Below are 19110 nucleotides of genomic sequence, written 5' to 3' on the forward strand. Positions count from 1 at the left end.
ATGGAATAGAATGAGCAGAAATGTGAACATCCACTTGGATGGGAAGTTTAGCAAAACAGAGTAATATTTAACTGGTATGAGATTAGTAAAGTTTGGTGGCCAAAGCCATCAGGATGACACAGTGGTGCAGCTAGTAGAGCTGCTGGCATACAGCTCCAATGGCCCGGGTTCAATCCTGATGCCCGCTGCTGTCTGTGTGGAGTTTGGACATTTTCCCTCTGACAGTGTGGGTTCCTCCCACATCCCAGAAATATGTGGATTGGTAGGTTAATTAGCCATTGTAAATTGCCTCTTGTGTGTAGGTGAGTGGTAGAATTTGGGGGAGTTGATGGGAATATGGGGAGAATAGGTTAGAGGGAAAAGTAGTGAGAAAATGGGATTGGTTGGCGGAGCAGCATTGACTCTATAGGCCAAAATGGCATTGTTTTCTATCATAAAGAAATATGGTGTCCATATCCAAGGAACACAAGTTAATATGCAGGCACAGCAAATACTCTAGGCTATTACAAGGTGGATGGGTAATAAAGTCCTTGCTGTAGTTGTGAAAGGCTATGGTGATATTGCACCTGGATTAAGAATACATCTTTTGTCTCTTTTTTTTTAATGAAAAAGCGCATACTTACCTGAGAAACCGTGCAGTGAATGGTTGCCCTATGAGGAAAGATTAAGAATGGTCCTATACCTCTTGAACTTAGAAGAATGACAGGTGAAACATTAGGTTCTGAGGGGGTTTGGCACATTAGATGCTCTGGTGCTGAGTCTAGAACTAGGGGGCGTAGTCTCAGTAAAACAGGTCAGCTACCTAAAGAGATACAAAGTAATTTGTTCTCTATAGGTTGTGAATCTTTGGAATTCTCTATCTCATAGTGCTGTGGGTGCCAAGCCATTCAATGTATTCAAGATGAAGAAGGCTTTTGAATGGAAAGGAAAGCAAAGATTATGGAGATTCAGCAGGAAAACTGAGTTAAGATAAGATGAGGCATGATCTTATGGAATGGCAAAGAAAACTCAAAGAGGTACTGTACATGGCCCTAACTTCTTGAGTCAGAAAATTAGTTCTCAGCCTCCAGTCTACCCTAAGAGCCACAATATTTATGTATCTAGTTCAGTTAAGTCCCTTAAATAATAGTGAGCACTTTCTCTTCTCCCAAGGATATTGAGGAGATTTGGCCCAGCCATTGAATGCCAGGGGTAAGTGGTTATACTTGTTGGAGTTAATCGTTACCTGGTGCTTATAACTTGGGACGAACCAATGGAGGCCTAAATATTGACTTGCAGGCTGCACCAACTGTTTTATTCCTTGATGAACAATGACTGGTTCGGAACACTAATGATCGGAGAATATCCTCTGAACTTTTGTCCTTGTGATTGAGGGAGATCATTGATGAACCAGCTGAAGATGGTTGGACCCAGGCCATGATCCTAAGGTACTTCACCTTGGATTTTTTTTGACTTAATCACTTAGGGGTGAGAGTGTTGAACACTAGGCCACAATTTATGCCCATCTCAACAATGCTCTTGAGTAGGTGGTGCTGAGCCAGCTTTTTAAACACTGCAATCATTCTGTTGAATGCTGTTCAGAAGATAAGATATCTTTATTAGTCACATGTACATCGAAACACACAGTGAAATGCATCTTTTGTGTAGTGTTCTGGGGGGAGCCTGCAAGTGAGAATTCCAGGATTTAAATCCAGTGACAATGAAGGAAGAGTGATATACTTCCAACTCAGGATGGTATGTGGCTTGGAGGGGAACCCCCAGTTTGTGATGTTCCCAAGCTGTCCTTGCCCTTATTGATGGTAAAGGCCATAGATTTGGGACGTACTGTTGGAGTAGCTTTGGTGAGATTGGTTGGGAGATCTGAACAAAGGGGAGATCTAAAATGGACGTCTGAAGCCAGTTCTCAGTGGCACAATTCACATGCCTAGCAGATTCTCTTTAACCTATGCGAAAGTACACTTTGCTTTCTTGTGAAGGCCATCTTCAGCATGAGTGGCCTATCCCATATGCATGCCATGCATGCAAGAGGCAGTATTGGTTCCGGGTACAATTCTTTTAAGTCTTATACTTTTGAAGCATTGCTTTGCAACAATAATTTTAATTGGCAGTGGTGTTTAATGTACTGTTCTCATTATAACAAATTGTGCTGCACATTTAGAACATTGGTATGGAACTGTGATAAAACAACTTAATATCTCAATTTTTTTAAATTGTATCTTATTGTGTCTTTGTAATGATTATTATCAGACTGAGAGTTTATGTAGGAGAGTTGATGTGTAGTTGTTTTTTGACATTATCATTACATTTTTGTATACAACTATTTTGTTACTCCACAGCCCAGGCTTCTACATTACCTCTGATTTCAGTCCAAGAGTAAATAAATAACCACTGTAGAGAAACACATTCAACTGTAAAAACAGCTGTAACATAGGTTATTATTCCCACTTTCCTGAGGTGTGTGGCAACTATTGTGCTTTGCTGAAATCACTTGCTTTTCCTCACAGGTTGCTGAACTTTGATAGTGGAGTGTTGCTGAAGGAGGACATTCATTACATTTCTTGCCTTATGATCATGGTTCCTCTGAAGGCTATAACCTGTGGAACATCTTGTGCTGCCTTTGATTAACTGTGCTACTGATCCCACAGTGTTGGTCCAGGAAGCATTACTTTCTTGTTTTGTTGTATTTTTATGTTACAAGTGGAGCCGGACAGCTGGATAAAATAAAATGTCAAGGTTCTTCAATACAGATACCATGATCTGACAATTTACACAGTCCTTTCATTGTTTGGAGTCTTTTATCCACAAAACACAATGTGCCATGCTTTAGGTTGAAGCAGATATGTTGGTGATACAATAACATCTCAAGTTATGGCAAGAATAATGGTGATATTTCGTAGAGATCAAGAATAAAGGCCTAGAGCTTCTATTCTGTTGTGCAATGGTACCAAACAGTATGCAAAGCCCTTTTTGACATCACTTGCACAAAAAAATTACAACAGACTTGAGCCTGTCAACAGAATGAGCCTAACAAACTGAAAGTGGGTCCTAATCATAGGTCAAATGAGCTTTCACATTATTTTAAAAGCCTGATCTTACCTGGGTCTGCAACATGAGAGTTCAGGATATCTAACTTCCAGGCACTTTAAGTGCCTACTCTGCATTTCTATAAAATTTTGGCTTATCTTACCTCAGCACCATGTCTTGTACTAATCCAAAATCCCTTGATTCCCTGAAATCCAAAAAAATCTATCAATCTTTACCTTCAACATACTCAGTGACTGAACCTCCACAGAACATTTTGGGTAGAAAATTCCAACAATTCAATCATCTGGGTGAAGAAGTTTCTTGGCATCTCGCTCCTAAGTGACTGGTCCCTTATTTTGAGATTTGATCCTTGGTTCTGGACACCACAACCAGAAATATTCTCCCTGCATCTATGCTGCCAAGCTCTGTCGGAAATGTATTTGTTTCAATGAAATTCCCTCTCATTCTTCTAAATTCAGGTGAATATATGGGCAAATAGACGAATACTTAGTATTTTCTCATAGGGCAAATTAGTGAACCTTTGTGGCACTCCCTCTATTGCAGGTATATCTTAGGGAGGGAGGCCAGACCCGTACAACAACATTCCCGGTCCTCTCTCACTGGGATCCTCTACAGCTGTAGTAAAGCATTTTTACTCTGATACTCAAATCCACCAGATAATTGTTAGCTGCACCTGCATCCCAGGCCCCTCTGAACACCAAAACCTTTCAGCATCTCGCCTTTTAAAAAGTACTCTACATTTCTCCTTTATCTACCAAAGTGGACAATCTCACATTTTTTCAGTAATATATTCCATCTGCCATGTCTTTACCCTCTCCATGTCTGTCTAAGCCCTTTCTGCATTCTCCTCATAAGTCACCCTGCCATGCACATTTGTATTTCCAACAAACCTGGATATATTACCTGTGAGCCTCTCATCCATGTTGTGAACAGTTCAGGCCCCAGGAAATATGCCCATGACATCCCACTAGTCTATTATCACCCACTCCTTAACCTACCTTCAATCCACACTGCCATATTAATTCCAAATCCAAATGCTGCAATTTTGTTTAATAGTATCTTGTATGGTCATCTTATCAAAGATATTGTGAAAATCCAAATACACCGTATCCTCTTCCTCCCCCTTAGTTAGAACTGCACCAAACTCTAACAGATTTGTCAAGCATGATTTCAGTCTCTGCCCAATCCTATCATTATCTTTCTAAGTGCCCTGCTATAACTTCCTTGAGAATAGATTCTAGCATTTTCCCTACTACTGATATCAGGCTAACTGGTCTATATTTCTCTGTTTTCTATCTCCTTCCTTTCTTAAATGGTGGGTTGCATTTGCTACCTTCCAGTTTGTGAAGACCTTTCTAGAATCTGTGGAATTTTGAAAGATGACAACCATTACGTCCACCCTTTCCATAACCATCTCTTTTGAATCCTTGGGATGGAGGTTTATAGGTTGTGGAAGTTGATTGGCTTTTTATCCCATTAATTTCTCCAATATTATTTAGTTACTCCTGCATTTCTTTCAACTCATTCCTTCTCGACCTGTTGTTCACTATTTCTTGGTGGTTTTCTGTGCCTTCTGCTCTGAGTAGACACACACACACACACACACACACACACACACACACACACACACACACACACACACACACACACATACACGTGTGTGTGTGTATATATATATATATATATAATCTTTTTAAAATTTCTCTGCCATTTCTTTATTCCCCAATATATTTTTCCAGTCTTTATCTATCAGAGACCCACATTAATTTTTGCTAATCTTTTTCTTTTTACATATCCATAGAAACCCTTAGTCTGTTCTTTTGTTTCCCACTAGATTACCCTCTCATTCCCTTTTCCCTTTCCATATCAATTTCTTGATGCTCCTTTGCTGAAATCTAAAATTTTTCTAATCCTCAGGCTTTTGACAACACTATAAGCCCTTTTCCTTTGATCTAATGTTAGTAATAATTTAATACCATCTTTTTACTGCAGTCTTGAAAAACATTTTTATATGGTTGTGTTTCACTTCGGAACACACTTTCCTACAAATTAGCAATGTCTGAAAGCAAGCTGCACTGTTGTGGCTCAGCAGCATAACAGCAGTGAGTCCAAACATTTAATTTCAGTCCTGAGGAGGGGTCCTGACCCAAATGTTGACTGCCTGCTTTTCTCTACAGATGCTGCCTGGCCTGCTGAGTTCCTCCAGTACCATTGTGTTTCATCAAACATTTAGTTGCTGACCACAGCTACACTTCTTTCAGTTGTTTCAATCAGTTGATAAATTAGTTATAGGTAGTGGTATAAAAGAATGGCATCAAGGTCATTATATGGTGAAAGAAATATTTAATTGAATATTCTTAATTACAATGTTGGACCTGATGTAAAAAATTAGCATTCTTTTTAAAATCTTGGGGAAAGTAGCATGCAGTGATGTCATTCATTGTGCAACATTCAATTAATGTCAATTCTGCAAAAAGTCACCATGCATTCTAGGTTATGAACAATGGAGTCTCAAACACTGAAGAATGTTTTAGCTAGAGGGCTGAGATCTGCTTCACATTAGTTAAAGTGCTCAAACCTTCATAGAACCGTGGCAGGGATTTGACCATCAGTCTTCTCAAGATAGGATTGAATTTCTGTTTTCACCCTTTGTGATTACTCTCACCGTTCAACCCATTTTTACACGTTCATTTTTCCAGGGAAAGAAATGACTGAAGTATTAATAAATGATCAACAAAATGCTGCCTGTCTCAGAATCAGACATCGAGCTCCATTTGGCTTGTGCTCACTTCATCTCTTTTGGTTAGACCTGGGGCCAAGGTGTTTGCCATCTCACCTTGCAGTTTCAGAGGTGTGTTGTAGATATTGAGTATAAGCAAACAGTCCAGTTAAGATGCTGTCAGCATCATTAGTAGCAGCCCAGTAGTCACAAACATACACATCTCCTCTGAATAGCCACCTTTCCCTATCCACATGATGATGCAACAACACAGCAGAAATTATGCTAGTGAGCACTGAGGATGCCATTGCTTTTGGTTGAATTGCATTTGAGCACGTTTTTATGTCTGTAGTTATGCTTCAGTTAAGATGAGGGATTTTCGACCTAAGACGTTTACTATGTTTCCATTCCCACTTATGCTGCCTGACCTGTTGTGCATTTCTAGCATTTGCTGTTTCTATGTCATATTTCAGTTATATTTGACTTCCAACTTGACTCCAAAAGAAAAGGAAGAACTTGCATTTTAGCAGTGCCATTTACTTACCTACTGTGCCCCAGAGTGCTGTTCAGAAATGCAGTATCACTGCTGTAAAACAACTGGTGTACTGCAGCAGTAAATGTCCTGAAGGTACGTCCCACATGGAGCTGTGAATGACTAGATAAGCTGTTTTTATTGTGATTGGTAGATAAATGTTAGCCAGGACATCTAAAGCAATTCTTGGTTCAAGTAGTTCCATATTCATTTATGGGACCTCATTTTAACATTCCTTCTTATTCCTTGTTTTACAAGCCCAACAGTCCGATATTCAAATTTAAATATGTGTTCAAACATTTCAGTCCTATGTCTCAAGCATCACTTTATTGGTGATTCTGTGCAATAGCCCAGTTTTAGCAATAGTGAATGTTTATAAATCACTCAAGTTTCATTTCTGAGCTTGCTGATGACATTAAAACTCTTCAATGACATTACATTTGGTAAAAGATGTGTATTTTTCTCCAACCCCTCCAGGAAGTACCAATTCTTGGCCCTCTTGCTTTTCCCCTCGTTTGAGTTCAGCTTGGGTCCCTGGTGGGGGCATTGGATGTGAACTCATCAGGGTTGTCCCATTCTTATTTGATTTATTAACTGTTGCTTTGCAGTGATTGGAGGTAGAAATCTATTCTGCTAATCTTCTTTGATCTCTTTTGGCCATCAACTTAAGGACAGTGAATTTTATCTCTGAGACAGTTAAAAGCCTGAGTGGAATACAGGTCTCTTTGATGACTAGCCTTTTTGTTTGTACTTGAGTCACTCATACAGTTAAAGGATTGATGAGTTAAAAATAAAAAAAGGTTCCTATATCATGTTTGGAAGTCAAATAGGGGTAGAACATAAACAGAACATGGTAGGGTGCTAAAGAATGTTGATGAACAGAGGGACCTTGAGAGTGGCAACCCAGATACATAGGGTAGTGAAGAGAGGACATGGCATGCCAACCTTCCTTGGTCTGGGCTTAGAATATAAAAGTTGGGACTTTGCAACTTTACAAAACACTGTTTAAACTTCACATGGAGTAATGTGTGTATTTCTGGTCGCCACACTATAGAAAGGATGTGGTTGCACTGGAGGGAGTACAGAGGATATTCACCAGGATATTGCCTGGATTGAAGGACTTCAGTTATGGAGAGAGATTGGATAAACCGGGTGTTTTTTTCACTGGAGCAAATGAGGCTGAGGTGTGAGCTGATAGAAAAGTATAGAATTATAAGAGGTGTAGATAGGGTAGATGGTTAGAATCTTTTTGTCATGATAAGGAGTATCACAACACGAGGGCATAGGTTTAAGGTGAGAGGAAGGAGTTTTAAAGGGGATTTGAGGGGAACTTTTTTCTGAGAGTGGTTGATATCTGGAACTCACTGCCAGAGGATGTGGTGGAATTAGGTACAATTTGTATGTTAAAGAGACATTTAAGCAGGCACTTAAATAGACGAGGCATGGAATGATACAGACCTAATGCAGACAAATGAGATTAGTGTAGATGGGCATGGACGTCGTGTGCCAAAGGGCCTGTTTCTGTGCTGTACAGCTCTATCATTCTATAATACAATACAATACAATAGCAGCGACTGTATTTCAAAGCCAATCCATTGGTGGGAAGTGCTTTTGTGTCTTCTGGAAACATAACAGGCACTGGATGAGATCCTTTCATTTCAACTTTGTGCCTTTGTATTTTTCAATTGTTTGCTCATAAATTGGAGTCTAGTTGATGATTTTGCATTTTAGCATTGTATCAGAATTTTTCAAAAAATGTAATTTCATTCTCAGTGTAATACTTGGAGTCATTTGAACAGCTTGTGTAATAAGACACTGGTAGTACTTTAGTATGCTTCAGTCCATGAAGCATTTGCATATCTTGTGTATGGTAACAGTAACCTGTGATCTCACCTGGTTCATAAAATGGATGTTTCAAAGAAGAGCAAAAGGAGTGGTTACCTAAAATCACAAAATCTGATTATCTGGTCATTATCATGCTGCTCTTGTGGGAGTTTCCTGTGCACAAATTAACTGCAATACTTCCTTTATTTACATAACAATGACTATACTTCAAAAGTTATCCATTGTGAAATGCTTTTATATCTTGAAACATAATGAGCACTATATGAAATGCACAAGAAATATTTCATTGCTGTTTATAATTAAGTACACTTTTTATCTTCACGTTCAGCAAACAGTCTAGATTTTTTGAATATGCAGAGACTATCAGCACACCATTCTTAAGTAATAAATCCAGGCAGCAACCTCCAGCATCCACATTCAACTGTAAATTCCAGAGGTTACTGTCCAATGTACCTTGCTCCTCCCCAACTTTGCTGTAATGAATTTGACCTAACGATTTAGCATTCAAATACACAGGAGTGTGAGTTTGAGGTACTTACCCACTACATGTCTTGTTAAACACACCAGAAAGGTTAGGCTTGTCCATTCCAAGTGCAGGATTTCTTTTTAAAACCATTATAAACCTTAATAAAAAAAAATGCTCTTTGGCTATAAATGTATCTGCATCTCATTTCTTCAGGATCAAATTATTATTGGAGTAAATTAAATGGAGTAAAGTAAATTTACTTCTTATTTCCTCACCCTGCTTTATTTTCATCTCCATCCTATCTTTTTCTTTCTTTATTTTGCTGCCTGTGATTATTTGGCATTTAATTAAATATTCTAATTTATATTTGCTGTCTTCGACCTTGAAAGATATTAACCTCACTCATCACTTCCCTCTCCGTACACCCCCCAACCAAACCAGACCCAATCCCCTTCCCTCTGTTCCCTTCTGATGATGCCCCTATTGCTCAACCCCTGATCAAAACCCTGCAATCACTATGCAAAGGAGCAGAAAATCCACATGCTGATCAACTGCTTGTAGACTGTTCTCCACCTGCCTGAAAATGAAGCCTGTTAAGCAGGCTGGCTTCTGGGAAGGAATCTGTTTTGGAAAAAAATTTGCAGTGTGGAGTTAAAACTCCTCGTCATTCCAAAGCCAGTTGTTAACATAGGTGACAAAATAGATTCGGATGGGCATAGGGAACACAACATGTGGTTGATTTAGTGAAGAGAGGACGACATTGGAAAAGGAAGACAGAAAGGCCTGAAGGCACTGGAGAAGGCTTCCAAGCTGAGGTGGAGTAAAGCTGTGGAGACATTTACAGTAAAGAATTAACAGAGAGTTAGGATGACTTTGGGCAAGTAAGACCTAACCTGGGCATTCTCTTGACCTCCCAATCTACCTCATCATGGCCCTTGCATTTTATTTGTCTACCTGCACTGCACTTTCTCTGTAACTGCAACACTATATTCTGCATTGTTTTCTTTTTAACTACCTCTGTGTACTTATGTGTGGAATTATCTGTCTGGATGATACACAAACAAAAGCTGTATGTGATAGTAATAAAATGATACCAGTACCTATTACATTGAAAGGTGGGGTTTAATGCTAAAATCGATGGTGTTTAGATAATGGAAAGAAGCATCATGGATAAATTGAATTCTGGTGGCACAGCAGTGATAAAGGCAGAGCTGGGCAATATTATAGAGGTGGAAATAGGTGATCCTGGTTATGAATAGAATATAAGATTTTAAACTCATCTTGATTTCAAACACCATAGGTCTCTGCCTCTTTGATTCAGACCAGATGGACAAGAGTAGGAATGGAGTCCAGGACCAAAGATTGAAATTTTGTAAGAAAAAGGCAGGCTTTCTGAGTTGTTTTTGAAAATTTTGAGTACAGCCACAATTCGAGATACAGGTAGTAGTGGGGTAGAGGGAAGTGATGATAAGATAGCGCTAAATGATATAAGCGTATATATTTGTTAACTGTCTATCTAATGCATATACAGTATATTAGAAATAGAGAAGAAGATCCCATACTCTTGCTGAAGGATCGATGGAACTAGAAGAAGAATGCGCTAAGGATCAACTTTTGGGGAGGTTTTGAGAAGTTACAGTGCAGAGATGGGAAGAGAAAGTGTTGTAGGAGACAGGGTCACTGCATTTGGACGAATTGAAGTGCAACAATGAAAGGATAGTGGAGAAGATTGACTGACGACATTGAATACAATGACTAGTTGAGAGGGAAATTATACTACTGATAGTCGCAGGATTATCCTTGTGACCATCTTGGATGTGTTGACGCTAAGTGGAAGAAAATAGTCTGATACTAAGAAACGGTTTTGTGAAAAGTTGATGTAGAGATCAGAGGAGCCCATCTGCTGAAAGATTCTTGAAAGAGGTGATTTGCAATGGAATGATTGTTGGAGAGAACAAATTGGTTGCAGTCTTAAGGCACGGATAAGAGAGCAGATGAACAGCGACAAATGTTTTATCGGGGTGGAAGGTCAAAGGTCTGAGTTGGTTCAAAGGAAATTATGAGAGAGTTGGGGTAGAAGTTACTTTCTCTATGCACATCATCAGGAGAGTGACATTAATGGTAACAAGAACAGGAAATGTTTTTCTCTGGAAAACTGAATATTTCAGTTTAATGACATAAATATTTACAAACCAGTCAGATCTTTTCATATTTTCTAAATGTAGTTTTCACTGTATACATACATAAGAATTACAAAAGCCTCAGTATAGCATTTAGTTGAAAGTAAAGTCAAGGTTGATTTGTCTTAATTCTTGAGTTAATCACAGTTCAGTAGTAATGAGCACTCTCTTATGTCCAACACTGGAACATCATAAAGCGTGAAAGCAACTCCTCTTATCGGACTCAATGAATTTTTAAGAAATTAACCATGAAATTATCCAGCAAATTAAACACCAAGAGCAGACTGCTGACTCTCAAAAAGTCACTATGTTAACGAAACATCATTTGTCACAACTCAGGAGGCCGGATCTTGAATTCCATGTGGAAATGTTTAGCATTCCTAATGCTAATCTGTGACAGATGCCCCTTCTTTGATGTGTGTTTTGTCTGCTTTCAGTGCTTCATAGAGTGTTATGTACTTAACAGTTATAATCGCATGTACTCTATGGCAGGATTTACTATCGGAAGTCTCAGAAGAATTCTTATATGCATCTAATTAACAGTGCCACTTCAACTGCAGCTCCTAACTCCTCAAAAATTAACTTTGCCACTAATTTATCATTGTAAAATAGATTAAAGCTCTCAGTAGCTGATCATAACATTTGTCTAATTGCATTTAGGATCCATTATTAGAATATGCAGCATAACTCCAACTGCAATTTTGAGTCCAGGCCCTGGAAACAAACTGTCTATAATTGAGAATGTGAAATTTTCGGGAAAGTATCATGAATTTAGTTAAAGATGGGTACACACTATTCACACTGCTCCAGTCTATGAAATCTAACCTGTCTTGACATTTTTATTATCTTAGAAGCACTGTTGTTAAAATTAATCTGTGTGCCATTGTTTTTTTTAAGTAAATTTGCTTGACAGATACACATGAAAGAAGGAATCAATTTTCTTTTCCTTTAAAGTAAATGGAGCCTTGTACCAAGTATTGCAGCACAAACAGACCAATGGCAAACCTTTTAAAATGGTCTCTAAAAAGTATGGGGATACGCTACACAGAGAATGTATCCATGTTTGTAGTTGAAATACAAATTAAAATCGGAAACTAGAACATTTAAAGGCTTTCAAAGGAATCGGTGCAAACTCAGTTAGACTCAGCTTTCCGTCTCAAATTGGGCCATGCAAGCCATTATTTCTAATTGTGTGAAAACCCAACACTGTTAAAATAAGATGCAATTATGTATGATGTTTGTATGAAGTTTGTGCATAAGTATATAGGTAAGTCACATGAGTATATTCTATTATATCATCATCATACATGTGGCATTACATGTGTTAGTTGCTGTTAGACTGCACAAGAGTACACACCCTGGTACTGAATTTCCTGGTGTCTTCTAGAGATTATTAGAGTCAGAATTTCATAGTACTACATGACTATCTCAAACTCCAGAGTAATCACTACCTTCAGTGATATTATGGATGACAGCCAAGAAAAGCCTATAGTGTGTGTCTTGCAACTTAAACAATAGCAAACCAAACAATGTACAGATTGAAAAGAAAACACTGGCTATCATTTCTGGAGTGAAGAGTTTCGCCAGATTCTTTAGGACAGACCATTCCTGTTAGTTATGTACACTGTATAAGCCATTCTGGCTTCAAAATTGATTACATCTGTGGCGATCTCCAAGGTGCATGGATGGACAGTTTAGCCATTGCATTATGCCAATGCAATTGAGTATTGGTACTCTAAACAAAATGCAGTTGCCAATATGTTATTCAAATTATTACACGAAGATTCTGACCTAAGTAGTGAAAGTATGATTTTCACCTTGCAATTCATATCCCATAATTTTTCAGTCATGGCTGCAGAAATAGTTTAGGTAATGCAGCAGGACATGCTTCAGAAATGTCTATCAGTATAGTCTCAGAGATTGGACCAAATTGAGTAAGTGTCCAAATTCAGATCTGAGACCATTTTACAAAAGAGAATTGGAAGTGCACGCAAATTAAGAATAATTGAAGTTGGGATGTAGAATAGTTAGCTCCAGTGTCCTGAGCAGATAGATTTTTGATTGCAACATGCAGGATGCACTGGCATTGTTAATATGGAATGTTGTGTATTGGCTGGATAATGATTAATGTTTGGAACAATTAGTATCAATGTGTGCAATTTGCCAGGAGTGCGCAAAGATACTATATTAGATATGTAAGTAGATCAGTTTAGAAAGTCCATGTGGATTTCTGTCCTTAGTGGTGCACACTCAAACTGAATCAACAATAAATATGTGGGACCTTGCAAGGCAGCAGACGTACAGTTGAAGATGAGGGATGGTCATGCCTGAGGAGTTGGCATCCAACAACGGACCACAGCTCACATCATATTTTTGTGAACCTTTCAGCGTTAGCATACGGTAGCTTGGTGCTAGTGTATCAAGCATTCACCCAAATGCTATTCTGCCTCTAAATGGTGTAGCCAAACGTTTTATATGTACTCTGAAAGAAACCTTGCAGAGACCAGTTTTCAAAGTTCTTCCAGTCTGATAATGGATTAATTGCCTGTTAGCTAAATTACTGTTTATCATTTAATGGTGAGATAGTGGTGAGATAATACAAGTCTGGGAATAGAAATGATATTAGTACGAATTGGGGGTGGGGGGGGGGGAGGGGCGGAGCTCAGAAGCATCCACATTGAGCAAATGATAGCGGCCAGGCTCTAATCAGGAGATGTTGAAGGAATTTGCAATGACAAATTTATTTCAAAAATGGAACCTATTGCTGAAGAGGAGACACATGTCAACAGTGAGTTGAGTCAAGATGTCACACATTCTTCAGATCGAGAAGTTACTACAATGCCAGAGAATTAAGAAGGTCCAGTGTCTGAGAAAACCAGTTAACAGACTGAACCAGTGACTGCTGGAAAACTGTGAAAAGTGTTTCACACTTTGTTTCAAAGAGAGAAAGTGTGAGTAATGTGCATATAACTAAGTCATATTTGCAAATAACAAAAGAAATAAAAAGTCTGCTGTATGTACACATGTTAGTTGTTAGTCTGAAGCTTCTGCTGCCTTTTAGGGTTTATTATAATTGAAATTTGTCAGCACTACAAGATTAGTTTTGCAAACCACCTGCAAATTCATTGCAATCACATATTTATACTGTAACTGCAGATGAAGGGAAGTTTATAATCTCACTGGCTATTTTGAAATAAACATGTACCCAACGTATGTTTGGTTTCTCACCAGAGTGATTTGACAGAATATTGTTTCATCATCTTAGCCGAGTCAGTCACCCTGAACCAAGCAAGATGGTAATTTTCTATTCTGTCTCCACCGATGCCACTGGGAGGAATATGACAATAGAAGGAGCACTTTGTTTAATCTCCCTGAGGGGAATGCAGGCACACTTACACTTATACTTCCAAGTTGCTGTCTGCAGTATTTAAATCCCCAGGACTCATCTTGAGGCACTCGATCAGTTTCCCCATCCTTAAAAGAAAGAAAGCAGAAAAGGTGGCATATATGGGGGACTTTGAAGCCTCTCACAAGAGGAATGGGCAGCAATGAGTGTCTGACATCAAAAGAGGCAAACCCATTTTCCAGACTAACTAAAGAAAGTACTTCAATTACTTCAGGGGGGCACTTCAGTCTTCCCAACTGCTGACTGCATGTTACCTGCCCAGCCAAGGGTTAGAATGCTTTTTTGGGTCCCATTGTTATAATAGCCAACATTTGCATTAATTCACGAGGTTCCTGTCTGCTTCAAGCATGAATAGTGGCCATAGTTAACTGTGGTTAAAATAGTGGGCGGTGAATTTCCAATAGGAAAAAAATGTTAAAAGAAATGTTTGCATTTGTATATCTGCTGTCATAACTTTAGAATGTCCCAAAGCACTTTTGCAGTCAATTATGCATTTTTGAAGCGTAGTCACCACTATAAAGTAAGTAAGGCAGAACATTCTATTTTACAAGGTTTCTCACTTGTTCCCATTGGGCTGAGTAAATTTAATTTGACCCCAGGTTTTGCCTTATCAGTGTAGCTTAGCTCTTTGGTAATGAATCTGCCAAATAACTGTTAACTTAGCATTATTCCTAATTATCTGTTACAGGCTTGATCATGACTACAACAAGAAAGCTGGATCGAGAACAGCAAGCAGAGCATGTACTTGAGGTAGGTCGTTTATTATGTATATTTTACTATTTATGTGGCTTATTGTAAGCATGGGACTTTTTTATCTGTTGTGCTTTATGCAGCACAGTTAATTGATATTGGCAATACCAATGCCAAAGGTCAAGGCCAATCTGAGTCTGCTTGATTCTTTCCATTTGCAACTAATTCTGCCCATATAACCGATGCCTGATTCTAAATCAATCAAATGCCCGTTCTAAGTTCCTTTTTATTGTTGTTATTTGTGGGCTTTTGAGGAGGCTCCAAGAATTATGATTTTGGTGCACAACCACAGATTAGAACTACTTAAATGCTTTTGAATATAATCTTTTTGGAATGTGCATGTAATAGTGGCATGCCAACGTAATCCACAAGTAGTACTGCAGAGTGTTCTTGAAATCAATTTGGTGCTAAATCCATTTTCAGGTATATTAATTAGAGTACATCAGGTTATCTTTATTAAATGTTACAATTTTTTTTAAAGTAAACACACATAATGAATGTCTAAATTGCTCCTCAATTGCACAGGTTCATGGAAGATTTTACATTTGAGCAATATCCAAATATATTAAAGCAGAAACTTAGGGGCAGGGTGGGAAACACTTCTCATTAATAATACAGTAGATGTCCCTGGTCTGAATTCCTTGGTACAGAGCAGTATTGTAAGTACTAATGTATTTGGATTACAGAAGATTAACAGTGGTGCTTTTATATATCCAAAGTAATTCTTAATTTTTTTGTGTAAGTAGTAAAGCGTGTTATATATCATCATATACTATATAAAACAAAAAATTGTGTCTACTGCATCGTATGTGATCTGACATTGAAAATGTGGGGAAACTTATGACACATTTCAGTGGGAATCCTAAATGCAGTAGCATTCAATTTTTTGGGCTATGGTTACATTAACCAGGGATTTTTTTAATACAATTTGTGTCCAGCTTATCGGTGGTGCCCAAAGCAACAGCTCTACTAACTTCTAATTCATTTTCAGCTGAAACCTTCTCCTGTTGCCAACCTTTTGAATCCCCACTGTGGACAACTCCGTTACCAAGGAAGGGATATCTTGGCCTGTCCTTTATAATGTCTGGTTGCTCAATGTCAGTGTGGCAATTTGCTCAGTTAATGGGAAACACAATCACTGCTGAGAAAAACCTGAAGTATTTTTGAATTCAGTCCTTTACAATAAAATTATAGTTCTCTTACCTATTAAATGTCTGTACTATATTCTAATTTAAACGAGAGTTATTCAAATACTTGCTTAACCCCTCTATTATTTCCTTTATACTTTATTCATGTTTTTGATGCTTTGATGTGACTCAGATCAGTTCATTGTAATCTGAACTGTGCATTGTTAATCAGCATCCACTAGCTTTATCAAACCATTCTGAAATTGGTTCACATCTTGAATCGGTGCATTGTTATAGTAATACAGATGATTGAATGGATAGGAAAAGCAGACATTTAATTAGTGGCTCCCAGAATCTTATTGCATCACAAAACTCGTCACAACTGATTGTTGTGAAGAAAGCTCTTCATAACAGTATTGCGATTATTGTAGTATAGGGAAGCACGGCACCAAATGTATACATAGCAAAATCCCACAACATCAATAAAGCAGCTAACTAAATAATTTTAGTGCTGTTGATGGAGGGAAAAATGTTTGGCACAAATGCCATAAAGAATTCTGTTCTTCTTCAAAATGTGCCTTTTGGATCTTCTATATCTCCCTGAGGGAAGAATAAAACATGATAAAAATTTTTGTTTAAAATCTCCTCTGAAGCTAACGCAAATCCTCAGCAGTGCCCTAAGTACCTCACTGATTGTCCCAGTTAAGCCTCGTGAATCAGCAACCATCTGACCCCATGAGTATAGTATGCAGGACCAAGGCAGGCACCTGAACACCTCGAGGTTATTTTGTAAAAAGCACTGTGATTAACCATGTTCCTTAAAATGTGAAATGAATAAATCCTAAAAGGATGAAAAGCTGAGATTAACAAGGTCGGGTTGTCATTCTCTGTTGCACCACTACATTTACATTTAACAAGCCTAACACAACCCTTTGACAAGCCTAGCACAAATGACATTTGTAGAGTGGAAGCATCCTGTGCTGGTTCTCACTTGGGTGATACAAGTATTTCGGCAGTGGAAATAAAAAATTAACAAGCATCCTATCATTAAACCTCAATTGTTCTCCAATCAAGTTTTTTTTCAAATTTTTGTTCATTAGGATACTACCCTCAGATAGCAGTGAAAGGTTCGTACACAACCTGAGTGTATTGAACTGTCAGAATAAACAGCAATGCTGCCATTAAATTTATGAGGCCTACATCCTTGTAATGAATGATCATTGAATGACCTCTGCAATAAAAAGGGATTTGCAATTTCAATGCAGCCTTGAACCATGTGGAAAGCTTCACCTTTGCATACCTGTCAATTTGTAGACGTTCCTTTTTAACAAAAACAGGTCTGAATACACTTAACATCAACTCTGAAAAATGTAAAAGCTGTACTGTATTTCCTAATTGGAGAAATGAAATTAAAAATTTGGCATACATTTCAGCTCACCAGAGAGGTTCTTAATGCAGCAAACTTTGCCATTTTGTCATCAAATAAGTATTCTGTTTCAATAAATGATGTGACAACCAATCTGCTACCTGAAGTATAAACCTCATAAATGAGAGTATTTTTACTAATAAATATAAATGATAATGAATCTAACATGGGCATCATATTTCTACTTTTCTATTCATGCAATATAAATATGTTGTGAATAATGACAGGATTATGGCTGAACATCCAGTAATTGTAGATCCATATCACAGTAATCCTTAATATGTCAGTTATGCCCATATATTAAAAAATAAATTTATAAATTTGCCTGTAAGTTTATTTAAAAGTCTCTGACCTATAAACAGTTTAGTGTGTTGTGAACTGTAGTCATTTTCCATAATACCATGAAATTGGTTTCCATTGGCAATGCAATAAAAAAATCTTGATTGGACAACAGCTGAAATTTAGTAATCGGATGCTTGAAAATATGTTGGTATATTATGAACACTGAATAGACCATTAATGATTTTAGCAGGCAACGTAAGAGATTGATGATCTGAGATTGAGTATTGGTCACATAAGTGGTTGAGAATGGTTCACTGCATTAGAGAGGCTCTCAGTTGTTGCCTACGCATAAGTGTAAATGAATTGTGTATGCTTTGGAAAAACTGAAGCACTCATCTTCAATCCCCATCACAAAGCCACTATTTTTAGTCACCAGCTCTACCCCTCTCCCTGGCAACTGCTTCAAAATGAACCAGAGTATTAAACCTGGTGATATATTTCTCCCACGTTAGGCTTCGGACCTCATATATTATCGCTAAGACTGCTTATGTCCACCTCCATAATGTCACCCAACCCCTTATCTGCCTCATTTCATCTGCTGCTGAAATTCTTATCCAGGCTTTTATTCCTTTTGGACAATTCCATTCAATCCTGACTGGTATCCTTCCTATTCTTTGTAGACTTGAGGTCATTGTTGCCCGTGTACCAGCTCACACCAAGTCCTGTTCATCCATTACAGTTAACCTGCTCTAGGTCCTGGTTAAATAACACTTTAAGTTCTCATCCTGATTTTCAACTCATTCTGTGGTCCAACCCTTTCCTATTTCTATAAATCTCATTATTGTTCTCATGCTCCAAAATTATATATAGTTCTCTAATTCTCAATCCATTCTGAATTGAATTATTCCAACAGTGGCACCTGAGCTTTCAGCTCCAGAGTCCTAAGCTCTGAAATTTCCTTCCTGAACCTTTGTGTTCATCTACCTCAACTTTCTCCAAAAAGATGCACTTTAAAATCTTCAGAGTATCTTCCCTATGTCTTCCTATGAGGCTTGAACCATAGAACCATAGAGCACAGAACAGGCCCTTCAGCCCACCATGTTGTGCCGTCCATCAAACCACCCTATCTAACCCTTTTCTCCCGCATATCCCTCTATCTCACATTCCTCCATGTGCCTATCCAACAAACTCTTGAACCTGTCCAATGTATCTGCGTCCACCACCACCCCAGGCAGTGCATTCCATGCACCAACCACTCTCTGAGTGAAAAACTACCCCCTGACATCTCCCCTGAACCTCCCACCCATAACCTTAAAGCCATGGCCTCTCATC

The 19110-nt window shown here is 38.3% G+C and overlaps 1 protein-coding gene across 1 annotated transcript in view; it reads left to right on the top strand.

Annotated features, from left to right (window-relative positions):
- The window catches only part of LOC127576094 (protocadherin Fat 3-like), a 554951-nt gene that overhangs the window by 356240 nt on the left and 179601 nt on the right, over positions 1-19110 (top strand). Inside the window, exon 5 of the mRNA XM_052026479.1 lies at positions 14882-14943. Coding sequence (XP_051882439.1) covers positions 14882-14943 — 62 coding nt within the window. The remainder of the gene's footprint in view (positions 1-14881; positions 14944-19110) is intronic.

The sequence above is a fragment of the Pristis pectinata genome, chromosome 11 (assembly GCF_009764475.1).
Source record: "Pristis pectinata isolate sPriPec2 chromosome 11, sPriPec2.1.pri, whole genome shotgun sequence".
NCBI lineage: Eukaryota > Metazoa > Chordata > Chondrichthyes > Rhinopristiformes > Pristidae > Pristis > Pristis pectinata.